Source organism: Taudactylus pleione, unplaced genomic scaffold, assembly GCF_031769625.1.
Source record: "Taudactylus pleione unplaced genomic scaffold, aTauple2 ptg000711l, whole genome shotgun sequence".
Lineage (NCBI taxonomy): Eukaryota > Metazoa > Chordata > Amphibia > Anura > Myobatrachidae > Taudactylus > Taudactylus pleione.
Window position 1 is genome coordinate 12,976,131 of NW_028285113.1, and position 15,036 is coordinate 12,991,166.

The 15,036-nt window shown below is 44.8% G+C and overlaps 1 protein-coding gene across 3 annotated transcripts in view; it reads left to right on the forward strand.

The window, feature by feature from the left end:
* ATM (ATM serine/threonine kinase) overlaps positions 1-15,036 on the forward strand; it is a 245,664-nt gene that overhangs the window by 195,228 nt on the left and 35,400 nt on the right. For all 3 annotated transcript variants that reach the window (XM_088456725.1, XM_088456727.1, XM_088456726.1), the window contains exons 49-52: positions 3,793-4,010; positions 11,086-11,293; positions 12,948-13,061; positions 14,346-14,507. In XM_088456725.1, coding sequence (XP_088312851.1) covers positions 3,793-4,010; positions 11,086-11,293; positions 12,948-13,061; positions 14,346-14,507 — 702 coding nt within the window. The remainder of the gene's footprint in view (positions 1-3,792; positions 4,011-11,085; positions 11,294-12,947; positions 13,062-14,345; positions 14,508-15,036) is intronic.

Genomic DNA, 15,036 nt, shown 5'->3' on the forward strand with positions numbered 1-15,036 from the left:
GCTTCCAGCTCCCAGAATGCCTCGGGTCCTCCTCCATATATACCCGGCCCCTAGCCACAGGCCTTCAGTTGTTCGCTCGGTGCGGAGGGATTAAGACGCACATTTTATTTCTATGTTTTTGGGTTGGCAGTACTAAACACCTGAATTAAGACGCAAGTACTTCAACGCCATCTACCTCCGCCAGGCCGCAACACCAGTAACAGGGCTGGTGATTCCGGCGGGTCTCGGCCGAGCTTGCTAGCAGCGATGCTGGGACCCGGACTGCAACCTGACACACACAGATGTAAGGTAAGGAGATTCCTCGCTTACGGGGAATCTCGCGCGGCAGTCCTTGTTTCCGGCGCCGGAGACGCACTGGAAGTCGATGCAGTCAGGGTCCGGGAGCGTCCGCATCCTCACTAGACCGCCGGGGCCTTATCGTCTGACGCCGGGGATCGGCAGCAGCCGCTTTTGCTGCCTTGAGGCCAGCGTACCCGGCCGGTTGATGCAGCTTAGGGGAGGTAGGCGCTCCCTTGGCAGCTCATCCCCGGACTCAGACGCAGAACCATCAAAGGTTTTCGCGCGTCTGGGTTTCTCCGCCTACACTCCACGTGTATTTGAGATGCTCACGGTCCACTATCGGTGCGCTGCTGTAGCTGTTGGTCTCAGGAGGGTTTGGGGCAGTCTACCTGTATACCTCTCCCTTGGTTAAGGTATATGGTGCTCTATGTCCTACCATTCCTTTGTGTTTGTGTAGTTGATTTAGAGTTGATTGTAATTTTATTACATATGCATTTTATGTGACTGTTTGCTAGCTGCTGTATTGATACTGTCTTTTATTTCTGTCTGTCAATTATAATTATCACTGTTTTTTTTTCTCTCCATCCCCATGGGGTGGAGGTTTTTTTAGGGTATTTCACATTCTCTAAGTATTTGTGAAGGCTGTCACATAACATTGCATTTATTGCCTTTATTTTGAACTAGATAAAGGAAAGATAAAGGATAACAGCCCTGTGCTGGATTCATGTAAATGCTGTATGGCCTGTTTGTCCCCTCAGGACGTAAAGGATGGTTTGTGTGTTGTCTGTTATAAAGAGCCACCTCACCTCAGTTTACCTGTCCCTGGACAAGACCCATCTTGGGTATCCTCTTTGTCCCAGGTAATGAAGCAGGTTATGGATCGTATGGCTTCTCCCACACTGCCTCCTTGGATGGGGTGTCCACAGCATGCCATGTTTGCACCTCCTTTCTGCTCAGGAGCGTCTCCCTTTCTAGGGGACCTGCTTTAGGACATCCCCATGGTATCCCTGTGGATCCATATGGACCTTGAAGAAGAAAATTAGAGTTATGGTAGACTTACCTAGATAACTCCTTTTCTTCGAGGTCCATAGGGTCCACTGGGCACCCACCCTGATGCATCTGGTTGCATAGGTCATTTTTTTTCTTTTGGTCACGGATTCCCTTGTGTAAAGCTGCGTACACACGCAGCGATTTTTTGGACAACGGAACAATAACCATATCGTTATCGTTCAGTCGTCCAAAAAATTGTTAATTTTCAGCACCAAAACGATGAGCAATAACTAACCAATGTGCGCTCCCGTTTGTAGTTGGTAGTTATTGTTCATCGCCCGAACCTCCCATCCAACCTGACAATATTGTCAGGGTGGCCGGCACTGAACGAAATCGTTCTTGAATTCAGATTGCTGTTCCTTATCCTCTTTCCTTCTCCTGCTTTGAGGCTTGTTAACAAAACTGAAGGCCTGTAGCTAGGGGTGGGGTATATATGGAGGAGGACCCGAAGCATCCTGGCAGCTGAAAGCTTTAACTGTTTGGTGCCTGGATCTCTACAACCACATTATCCCCATGGTATCCCTGTGGACCCTATGGACCTCGAAGAAAAGGATTTATCAAGGTAAGTCTACCTTAACTCTCTAATTATTTCACATTTTATGGTATAAACTACTGTTGCATCATTTTGGGGAAAAATAGTTGCAAAATGGACCCAAACTTTATGTAAAACAAGGTAAGGAAAGTAACCACTTAAATGCTGCAAATCATTTCTTCCTTTTCAGGAAGATTTATTCCTATACAGATTTCCGTCTAAGGGCCATATTCAGTTAGCCGCGCAAAGTTCCGATTGGAGAAAAGTTTTCGCCGATTTGGACTTTTCGCCTGTTTTCAACTTATCCTCCGTATTCAATTCCAGGAGTTTTCGCCTAAGCGGAAAAAAACCAGGTGAAAAGTTTTCTCTATGTATAGGTAGGTGAATTGGAAGTGTAAAATCTCTATTTTGGGTGCAACTGTTGGGATTTGGTCCAGAACCCTTTGGACACCCCCTAGTGACTAATCAGTCCAAAAAAGCAAAAACCTTCTCCAACACTTTTTTCATTTTTCCCCCAAAAATGACATAATTTTTGGGGGGAAAATGAAAAAAGTGTTGGAAAATGGGTAAAAAGTGGGGGGCCTGGTACTTTGGGGGCTATATGGATGGGACAGGAGTTTTGGGGATTGCACGAGGCTGCAGCAGGTGTAGTTTTAAGATATTTTTGTCTTCACTTTAGAGACATGAAAATATGCTAGTACCCATCTTCATGTACCCCAAATTTGACCTCTGTACTTATTTTTCCCAAAAGAAATTGCTTTCTATCATTTTTCAGCACTTATGCATATAATTCTGACACTTTAAGAACACAAAACAATATTATTAGGACACTTCTATATTGATTTATAATGTTAGTGCAGCTTTTCCTGGGGTACAGACTGATGTCCCCAAAATTCTACGGACTTTTTGCCAGTTTCACTTTCCGACGATTTCTCCTGTTTGTCTGTTTTGCCTATTCACGTTTTTTGGAATTGAATACGGAGATAAGCGGTAGCGCACACAGAAAAAATATTGCCTAAAAACACACGAAGGCGGCGAAAACATTGCTGCTCGGCTTTTCGCGGCTCTTTGAATACGGGCCTAAGGGGGGATCCGATTAGCCCCGATAAATTATTGGGAGATCTAAAGGGAAGTAGCCTCCCTTTATCGTCCGAGGCTATTCAATTAGGCTACCTTTTTTTCCCGATACCTGTGTTAATTAATGCACGTTAAATGAATGGATTATCGTGCGTTAACTCAGGTTATCGGGTGATAAGCCCCGGAATCCGTGACAAGTTTACGGATTCGGGCGTTAAGGCCCCCCCATACATCAGCAATTGTGGCAATTCTGCAATTTGCAATTGAATGTGTATAAAAATCTGCAATGTATGGGCTTCACAGATCGCAGATTGCAACCAAATATCGATTGGAATTGTTAAATCAGATTGTCCGACATGTTGGAATTCACAGATGGATTGGGGCTATAGATTGCTAGTGTATGGATATGATCAGCAGATTTGCAGACCGTTACCAGTAAAATGATGGGCCTTTCAAGATTGTCAGATCTGTGTTTTCTGTAGTCGATCTGCAAATCACAGAAAAATATCTGTAATGTATGGGCGCAGATTGCTAGATTGGGAAATCATAATATCCGGGCAATAAATCTTCAAATAGTTTAGTTGTGGTTTTCAGATTGCTGATGTATGGGGACCTATAATTGACTGTTATCCCCCAATAATAGCACACTTATCGGGGCTTTTTTGTCAGGTCTCATGAGACCCGAAAAGAAATCCTTGTAAAGTGGGGCTAATTGAATAGCCCCCGGCGGATCAATTAGTGCGCTGTAATTTAGCGTGGCTAAATGAATTCTCCGCCCATAGTGTTTTATAATTGGCATTATGTTCGTATTATATATGCACTGATGTAGTTATTGATGTTCTTGTGTAATTCAGGCAGTGGATGTAGCAGAGAGTTACAGAAACGGCAGCTGTAATCGGCTGCAGGATGGCAGGATGAAGGCTTTCCTGTCACTGGCGCGTTTCTCCGATGCCCAGTATCAGAGAATCGATAACTATATGAAGTCTTCGGAGTTCGAAAACAAACAGGCCTTGTTAGCAAAAGCTAAGCAGGAGGTGGAATTAATGAGACAACACAAGGTTCAGACCAACAGGTAGATGATTTCTTGTTCAATCATACATTGAGTGTTCAATTTATGGTATGGATCTGTGTTTGTATGTTCTCTCCATATCTGCGCCGGTTTTAGAATAAATGTGTGTATGCAGAGCTGTACGCATCTTGAGATGTGGTCACATTTTGTGAGGTTCTGGTTTTGTTGTGGACCCGGGGTGGTAATAGGAGCAGACACTGAAGCAGGTTTAAAAGTAAATGTGGAATTTTTAATGAGTGGCTTAACAGACATGAATGTGGTAAAACAGAAAGTCCGGGTATAGCACTAAAGTGCACTTGGGAGCTGTAGTGAGGCAAATAGGAGAAAGTCCAGTTAGTGACAGGCAATGGAAAATGTCCAGGTAGTGACTTGTTAATAGAACATGTCCAGGTAGTGACTGGTTAATAGAACATGTCCAGTTAGTGGCAGACAAGGGGAACCCTCCAGATGGTGACGGATTAATAGAGAATGCAGACTGAGGAAGAAATATCCAGCAGTGGAGGCAAGGCGCAGGTTGAACAGCAGGACTCAGGTACTCAGGCAAGGGGAAGGTAATGGAGGATGCAGGGTAGTCCAGCCAGGTTGGAGCAGCCAAGCAGACAGGCAGGTAGCGTTTCACAGGTAACTGGTGGTGAGCACAGGGAACTCTCTCTCAGCTATGCTGAGAAACATGTTGCACTGGCAATGAAGTGGAGCTCTGAACCTCCCTAAATACCAAGTGCTGTGCTGTGACTGGCCAGAGAGAGCATGTGACAAACCAGAATTGGGCGAGCAAATCACATGGCCGGAGGCAAGATGGCGGCGCCCATGCCAAACGGAACGGAAGCACTGCCAGGCCTTACCAGCCCAACGTGACAGCATGCCAATGCCCCTCACCACACACCAGCACCACTGCCAGACGCCCTCCGCCACAGTGACCTCACAGGTAATACCCATCGACCACCATGCCGAGAAACCCAGGTCGTTACAGTACCCCCCCCCTTATGGGTGGCCTCATGACACTCACCAGGTCTTCCAGGATGAGCCTAGTGGAATTTCCTGACGAGTGCGGGAGCATGGATGTCTCTGGCATCGGTCCAACAGCGCTCCTCCGGGCCGTATCCCCTCCAATCTAGGAGATACTGTAGTCGTCCCAAGCGGATACAAGAATCCAGGACCTGGGAGACCTCGTACTCCACGACTCTCTGTCTGGATGCGGGGGGGGAACAGGAAGGACATTGCAAAATTTGTTCAAGATTAGGGGTATCAGGAGAGAGATGTGGAATGAGTTAGGGATTTTTAGGTAAGCGGGCAACTGAGGGCGATACGCCACAGGGTTGATGATTTCTGTGATGGAGAAGGGTCCGATGAAGCGGGGAGCAAATTTCATCGAAGGTACTCTAAGGCAGAGGTTCCGGGTAGACAACCAGACTTGGTCTCCAACTTGTATACAAGGTACCTTCCTACGTCTCCTATCTGCCTGAAGTTTGTAGCGAGAAGACGCCTTCTCCAAATCAATACGTACTTGTGACCAATTAGATGCAAATCTTCGTACGGTATCCTCCACAGCTGGCACATCAAAGACAGGCAGGCTTCGGAATTCAGGAATCCGAGGATAAAGACCGTAGACAATCAGAAATGGGGTTTGACTAGTAGAGGAATAGTAGGAGGCATTATGTGCAAATTCCACCCATGGTAGCAACTCAGACCAATTGTTTTGGGATGATGACATGAAGATCCTTCGGAAGGTCTCAAGGTCTTGATTGACCCTCTCTGTGGATCCATTGCTTTGAGGGTGATAGGCCGTGGAAAAGTTCAACTTTACTTGTAGAACAGAACATAAAACTCTCCTGAATTTTGCCACAAATTGCGTACCACGATCAGAAATTATTTCGGTAGGAAGTCCATGGAGGCGGAATATGTGCTGGACGAACAGATGAGCCAAGTCAGGAGCAGTAGGCAGTTTCTTTAGAGGTACATAATGGACCATCTTCGAAAATCGGTCTACCACAACCCAGATGGTGGTGTAACCATGAAAGTTCGGTAAATCCGTTACAAAGTCCATGGAGAGATGCGTCCATGGACGTGATGGAATAGGCATGGGCAACAATTCGCCAGCTGGGGCTTGATGCGAAGACATGCTGAGCACATGAGGAAATAAACTCCAGCACATCAGCCTTCATGGATGGCCACCAGTAACTTCTTTTTTAAAGTTCCAGAGTCTTCTGAGTACCTGAGTGACCTGCAAAGCGAGAGAAATGAGCCCAGGTGAGGAGCTGCTTCCTTAACTCCGGGGCCACAAAGGTCTTCCCAGTAGGGGGTTGTATTTGTACAGTGGCAAACACTCTTGACTCCAGCACAGGGGCACTACATAGGGTCTCCGAATTGTCGTTACAGAGGAGAGACCTAGACAGAGCATCCGCTTTTTGATTAAGAGCTCCAGATCGGAAGGTCAGGGTGAACTGGAAACGAGCAAAGAAGATGGCCCATCGGGCCAGACGAGGACTCACACACTGGATATTTTTGAGAAAGAGGAGGTTCCGATGGTCAGTGAAGACAGTGAAGGGAAATTTGGCCCCTTCCAGTAAGTATCTCCACTCCTTCAGCACCAACTTCACTGCCAAGAGTTCTTGTTCAGCTATGGCATAGTTCCTTTCGGCAGGAGAGAACTTTTTGGAGAGAAACCCACAGGGATGAACTCGGTTGTCTTCATAACGCTGAGATAAAACTGCTCCCACTGCTTCTGATGAGGCATCCACCTCTAATAAGAAAGGTCTATCCAGGTCTGGTTGTCTTAGGACAGCAGCTGTGATAAAGGCTTGTTTCAGAAGCTGGAAGGCTGTCTCTGCTTCGGGTGACCGTAGGGCAGGATTGGCGCCTTTACGGGTCAGGGCCGTAATGGGAGCCATCAGTGACGAGAATCCTTTGATAAAACGTCTATAATAGTTGACGAATCCGAGTAGTCTTTGGATGGCTTTCAAGGTTTGAGGTCGGGACCAATCCATGATAGCCTGTACTTTCTTGGGATCCATTTCTATACTGGAGCCAGAGATGACATAACCGAGAAATGGCACACTGGGTACACTAAAGACACATTTCTCCAGCTTACAGTAGAGGTGGTTTTCCCTCAGACGAGACAGCACCTCCTTCACTTGTTTATGATGTTCCTCTGGAGAAGACGTGAAAATCAATATATCGTCCAGATAGACAACAACAGACACGTACAATAAGTCCCGGAAAATTTCATTGACAAAGCCCTGAAAGACAGCAGGGGCATTGCACAAGCCGAAAGGCATCACAAGGTATTCAAAATGTCCATCTCTAGTATTAAAAGCGGTCTTCCACTTGTCACCTGAGAGAATACGAATGAGATTGTAGGCCCCTTTAAGACCTAACTTGGAGAATATGATGGACCCCTTGACTCTGTCAAATAACTCTGTGATTAATGGAAACGGATATCGATTCTTGACCGTTATATCATTCAAGCTTCGGTAGTCTATACAAGGTCTTAAGCCACCGTCCTTTTTGGCAACGAAGAAGAACCCAGCTCCGGCGGGAGAGGTGGAGGGGCGATAAAATCCTTTCTCCAAATTCTCCTGAATGCATTCAGACATAGCTTTGGTCTCCGTTAAGGACAGAGGATAGGTGCGACCACGAGGCGGCATCTTATCTGGCAATAGATCAATTAGACAATCCCACTCTCTATGAGGAGGCAAGACATTTGCTTGTTGTTCAGAGAAGACATCAGTAAACATTTGATACTCCTTAGGAATTGATGGAGATATTACTGAAGCTGTTTTCCTTACAGGTCGTATCTTGGGAAGACAGGATTTCTGACAGTCAGCTCCCCATGAAAGAATTTGCATAGAACACCAGTCTATCCTAGGATTGTGCAGGCGTAACCAGGGTAGTCCTAAAATGTTGTCTTGAGACGCCTCAGGTATCACTAAGAACTTTAAAGACTCAGAATGGAGTGTTCCGATACAGACTAGTACTGGTTGAGTCTCTTTGGTGACGACTCCATAAGCCAGAGGCCGACCATCTACGGCAGTCAAGGAAATCACATGATGGAGGACTGAACAAGAAATCTGTAGTTTGTCCATTAAGCTGGAGGTTATAAAATTTCCGGCTGCTCCAGAATCTAGTAGAGCAGTAACGAAGACAGGTTTTGACTTGAGATCTATGGCTAAGATCAATACAAAATCTTTAGAATTTGGGGACAGGCTCATAACTCCTAACTTGATGTCCCCAGGGTCAGTTAGGAGCGGGCGTTTCCCAATTTTTGTGAACAGGAGACCACCAGGTGACCCGATTCTCCACAGTATAGGCAGAGGTTTTTAATATTCTTCTTTGACGTTCTTCTTTGGAGAGATGGGTATGATTCACCTGCATTGACTCTTCATCTGTAGAAGGAGGGGTTGGACGGGTAGTAGAGGGAGGAGTAGATGACCTTTGCCGGTCAGTTCTGTGCTTTTCAGCCTGACGTTCTCTGAAGCGTAGGTCAATCTTATTACAGAGGGAAATCATATTGTTTAGGTTAACAGGAAGGTCGCGGGTGACCAAATCATCCTTAAGTCGATCAGAAAGCCCATGCCAAAAGGCTGAGGTGAGGGCTTCCTCATTCCACTTGAGTTCTGTTGCTAAAATCTGAAACTGTACGGCATATTGGCTGACAGGACTGTTTCCTTGTTTCAGTGTCATAATACTAGATGAGGCTGATACAGTACGTCCAGGCCCATCAAAAATCCTCATGAATTATGTCACAAAGTCAGTGTAGTTATACAGCAGAGAATCTGAACGCTCCCTGAGTGGGGAAGCCCAATCCAAGGCTGAGCCGGACAACAGGGAGCCGATGTAAGCCACTTTGGTTCTTGCAATGGGAAAATCAGGCTGTAGGGTGAAATGTATATAGCACTGATTCAGGAATCTGCTACAGAGCTTAGGGTTGCCGTCGAACTTGCTTGGCATAGGGAGATGTAAGCGGGGAGATGCCCTGCTTCCTGTATTCCCGGACATAGAAGCGGGTGTAGTTGCTGGTACCCCAGAGGTGGATAAGGAGGTTTGCAGATTATCCCGTCTTTCAGACATTTCTTGTAGAAACTGAGCCATTTGGTTCTGCATGGTTTCCAGGTTTTCCAGACGGCCAGCAATGCGCCAAAATAAATCTACTCCAGACGCCTGTTCCGTGGACGGATCCATGGGGCCAGTGCAAACTGTGAGGTTCTGATTTTGTTGTGGGCCCGGGTGGTAATAGGAGCAGACAAATGTGGAGTTTTTAATGAGTGGCTTAACAGACATGAATGTGGTAAAACAGAAAGTCTGGGTATAGCACTAAAGTGCACTTGGGAGCTGTAGTGAGGCAAATAGGAAAAAGTCCAGTTAGTGACAGGCAACGGAAAAAGTCCAGGTAGTGACCGGTTAAATAGAACATGTCCAGGTAGTGGCAGACAAGGGGAACTGTCCAGGTGGTGACTGATTAATGGAGAATGCAGACTGAGGAAGAAATATCCAGCAGAGTGTCAGTAAAGGCGAGGTGTAGGGTGAACAGCAGGACTCAGGTACTCAGGCAAGGGGAAGGTAATGGAGAATGCAGGGTATTCCAGCGGGGTTGGAGCAGACAGGCAGGTAGCGTATCACAGGTAACAGGTGGTGAGCACAAGGAACTCTTTCTCAGCTATGCTGAGAAACACGTTGCACTGGCAATGAAGTGAGGCTCAGAACCTCCCTAAATACCAAGTGATGTGCCGTGACTGGCCAGAGAGAGCATGTGACAAACCAGGATTGGGCGAGCAAATCACATGGCTGGAGGCAAGATGGCGGCGCCCATGCCAAATGGAACGGAAGCACTGCCAGGCCTCACCAGCCCAACGTGACAGCATGCCCGCGCAGAGCCACGCACAGCCAATGCCCCTCGCCACACACCAGCACCACTGCCAGACACCCCCCGCCACAGTGACCTCACAAATAATACCCGTCAACCACCATGCCGAGAAACCCTGGTCGTGACACGTTTGCACCTATAGCATGTTTTCTACTAGTTGTCATTATTGTTGTGCACTTATACCTGCCTTATACTGAGTGCAAGAGGTGTATTTTCACTTACTGTAGGTCCAGGTCTGCGTAGCCCGCACTTGCGTGATTACGCCTCCGCTGAATTTTGCTTATGTCAGAACACCCCATCACAGCCCAGTTCCCCGCCTCTTCAGTAGTAAGTGTGAATGTTATGGAAACGTGTACCACTACTCATCGCCTGTTCTAGAGTGTGCTCAGTGGCGGAGCCGGAGCAGCACTAATTCATGCAAGATGGGCTCCTCAAGCAGATATACATTCAACTCTGCATTGGCCTCGTCTGGTTTTCTTGGATAGCAAGGCTGCCTGTCTGCATATTTCCCAACAGAAAGGGCCTGCAATACTCCCAGCAGGTCATCTTCCAAATTCCAGGTGGAGCAATAACACTCCTGCTCTTCAGTATTTCCTCATTCTCCTGGTCTTCATCCAGCGATGGCTTCCAGGGTGACTTTTCCTACTCTGCAGGGTTCATGGCCATCGCGGTTCTCTACCTTCTAAGTGCTGTGACACAGATGCCACATGATACTTTTGTTGCTAACACGTTGATACTAAAATATCTTAATAAATCCAACCAGAATAATGACTAAGTACAAGTAACTAAAATCGAATAACGACTAATTTGTTTCAGTCATATATAATTGAAGCATAGCCCTCATGTAAACCCCATTGCGTACCTTACACTTCCTCGCTACTATAAAGAGTTATGACCTTTCTAGAACTTAATGGAAAATGTAGGGGTGATGACATGATTTTGAGAAAACATTAAAGCATACAAGCTTCATATTGTCAGTTGTTTTTTATAGTTTTTTTTGTTAAGGTGGAGTTCTCCTAGAGTTGCCACTATAATATATGTTAAATGAAATGAGAAATGACTTGATATAAATGTCATAATAGGGATGAATGTTTCCCAAGTGTTCAAGAGCAAAGGGAGGTGTAGAGAGTTTGTGTTCTGTATGGAGTGTGGTGACTGATCCTTCTTGGATGTGAATTCCTGGTGTATACATTGAGAGTTGCGCTTGTCTGGTGGCAGGTATACTGTAAAGGTGCAGCGGGAGCTGGAGCTGGACGAATGTGAAATCGCAGCTCTGAAGGAGGACAGGAAACGCTTTCTGTGCACCGCCATAGAGAACTACATCAGCTGCCTGGTCTCTGGAGAGGAACATGACATGTGGATCTTCCGTCTCTGCTCACTCTGGCTGGAGAATTCCGGGGTGTCTGAAGTGAATAGCGCCATGAAGGTTTGTCACGTCCACCATTTTCTACTATCATATTAGCATAGATTTGTTACTAATTTAAGTGAATTAAGACTTTTTTTATATATATATATATATATATATATATATATCTATATATATATATATTGATTTGCTTAGGAAAAATCTACTTATAAATCAGTTTTTATTGATTTTCAAGAAGATAACAATAAGAATAAAAAAATTACAATTTGACAGTTAGCTGCAATAAACATCTCCATAAAATGTATTATATCAGTAGAACATGGTATCACAAATTGTCCGACAATTACATTAAGGTAATGATCAAACCCTTATGTTGGGCAAGAGCAAGATTAGTCTGGTACACAAAAGTTGTAAATAGTGATATACAAAAAGAAACAAATTACCTGGCGCTAATATAATAAAATAAATAAAGCAGCAACTCCTTAAAGAGCCTGTGAGCTCAAAAAAAAGACAAATGCCTCTCCCAAAATTTAAATGAAGTTATTGCGCTAATAGTGTTTATAATATGAATAAAATGTAGATGTATGTATATACATCTATTGCAAACTTGTAATGGCAGAAAATTACAGAGTCAAGATGCTATTTATATGACCAAACATTTTATAAATGATAAAAACATATATATACATAAAATTAATATGCAGGACCTTGTGTAAGAGAAGTGGCAATATTTCTGGGGGCGACAGGACTGGGAGAGAGTTAGAGACTGTATGTGTGACTCCGAGGCAGCGGGCTCTGGAAACAGAAGAAACTGTCGTGCTTTTGATGGTGAAGAAGAACTGGGCGGAGGTGATGATTATAGGAGGAGGGAAAATGATGAGCTCTGTTGAGGTAGCATTGGAACACGTGGAGATAGCATAGTGACAGTTGGTTATGGGAATTGGATGGTCAGAGGAGAAATAGACTTGTGCGTCAGTGTAGAGGTGGAAGCTCTTAGAGAGGTAGGGAATGAACCAGGAAAGAACAGTGTCTCAGACACTAGTTGAGTGAAGAGTGTCATCAACAGCTGAGAGGTCCAGGAGAAGGAGTGTGAAGAAGTGACCCTTAGACTTTGCTCTAAGTAAAGTCTCTGTAATGTAATCATTCTCAGTGGAATGTAAGTGGTATTGGAAGACTGATTACAGAGCATTGAGAATGGAGCGAGAGGAGATAAAGTTAGATTGGTGATTGTACGTAAGTCCCTCAGGTAGTTTGAAAGTAAAAATGATTGGAGAGATATAGGATGTTAGTTGAGAGAGGTACTGGGGTTAAAAAGATGGGTTCTTTAGGTGAGATGAGCACTTGTGTAAGGAGCATGGAAATGTGTCAGTGGAGAGAGACGGTTGGAGAGGTGACTTGGAGATGGACATGCAGTGGGGGAGAGGGAGAATAGAAGTTGGGACTGAATGGGGTGTGGGGGACCGGTTGTAGAATGAGGTGATGAAGTAAGTGCTGAGACAGCTGCCATTCAGCAACAATGGAAGTTTGCATATTGGATCTGGTAGTGAAATATCTCACAGCACATTACAAGATGCCTTATCATAATGGAGCAATGGGTATTTAAGTTTATTGCATCTGTTAACTCTTTGTGCAAATGATCTGTGTTTCAACTTCCTCTGTAATAATGAGTGATAAGTTATGGTGTTTAATTGATTTCCATGTGTTTCGCATACAGAAGGATTCGCAGAAGATTCCCTCCCACAAGTTCCTCCCACTAATGTACCAGCTGGCCGCTCGCATGGGGACCAAGAAGATGGGGAGACAGGAATTCCATGAAGTACTCAATAATGTAACTATACAGCCGTGTTCAATTAAGTGCTTATAAATGAACTAGTTCACCAGATGATATTTTAATTATAGTTTTAAAAATTCCAAAGTTGACATGTTATTCTAAGTTATTATTTTATCACTGTAATCAATGCTTTGGATTGCTGATTTCTGTATGTCACAAATTAAGGAGAACAAACAAAAGTAAAAAAAAAAGTAAAGGGGTACTAACAATTCTCATATTAATTTCTGGATAAGATCAACTTTGATTTGGCCACGCATTTTTAAAACCAACCATAATTGGATTTACTTATATGAAATTGTGGTCTAATTTGCTAAGCCGATACAATTCTATGCAATGTTTGGCTTCACACTTTGGGGTACATTTACTAAGATGGGAGTTCTATTAAGAAGTGATGTTGCCCATAGCAACCAATCAGATTCCAGGTATTATCTTCTAGAAGTTGCTAGATAAATGAGAAGTAGAATCTGATTGGTTGCTATGGGCAACATCACTTCTTAAATAGAACTCCCATCTTAGTCAATTTACCCCTTAAACTGCTTATACAGTGAGCTCCAACATTGCAAGTGTTCCTACGTGCCTCCATGGGGTGAGAGGAAAAGCTTGCGATGTTGATGTAATGGCATATCACATCCATCACACAGAATTGCCCTATGGAACTTTGTGCAGTCAATCAATTTTACCAGCCCTTTAAAAACCAGGGGCGCTGAGAGGAGTGGAAAGGCGAGTGGGTACTATTTACCCGGGCCTGTTGGAGGGGCCCAGAGGGGGCACAGGTCCTGCAGCCCGGCCGCTGCTAACATCACTGCCGATACTTGGGGCAGGGAGAGTGAGGACAGACTGCTGCTGTGGGCTGGGCAAGGGAGAGAGAGAGCAGCACAGTCCTCTCTCTCTTTGCATTATGTGCGGGGGGGAGCGATTGCGCCCCCGGACCCCGGTGCCCCCCCTGTGAGGCGTGTGCGAACATGTTAAATTTTTTATTTTTGCAAGTAGGTGGTCTGGCCACACCTCCCCGGGTTGGCCACACCCCCTCCCTGTACCTGGGCCCGGCAGAGCTGTCGCCAGCTCTGTCAAAAGCAACCAATGCTGTGTAATATAGCACTATAGCATTCTACTTAAGTGACATATGAACCACAGATTTAGATAGCCACATGTTGTCAGCATAAAGCGACTTCTCCAAATACTATATGTCTCTAAAGGAAAGTTGAAAGACTTGATGTTGGCATAATGTTTTGCTCTGATTCCAGCCCAGTTAAGCAGCCATATTTCTCTATTCCCTGACAGCTGATCAGCCGAACCTCTTTGGATCACCCTTACCACACACTCTTCATTATCCTGGCCCTAGCAAACGCCAACAAAGATGACCTCTTGATGAAGACGGAGGTGGCGAAATGGGGCGGCCGCCTCACTAAGAACGCCCCCAAGAAGATATCACAAATTGATGAGGTTGTGTTATATTGCCTAACTTATATTGCAGATGGAGACTAAACAAATCCCTGGCAGCCAAACGTAATTTTTCTTTGAGCCCAGTAACTTTGGACGTTATTATAATGTCTGGCGCAGTTACCTAAACCACATTATGTGGGTGTGAGACATAGATAAACTTGCTTTATTGTTTATTGGCGTTCAATGAACTGTTCTCATTGTGCTTCAATTGCGTCATGCTGGTCTTGATGAAAAAAAGCAATATAACAAAAGAATTCTCTTATAAGCACTAAAAAAAAAAAAAAAAAAGGTGAAAGCTTCCCACAGTGTGATCTGAGATGAGTGTTCTCCATATTTTCATAAATTACTCAGACACCAAGGGGGAGATGTATCAAGCCATGGAGAATTGGCCCAAAGCGACCAATCAGCTTCTAACTGTAATTTATCTAGCACAGTCTATGAAATGACAGTTACAAGCTGATAGGTTGATGTAGTCCACTTTATCTCTCTCCAATGTTTGATACACCTCCCCTTAAATGTTTTAGGTCAT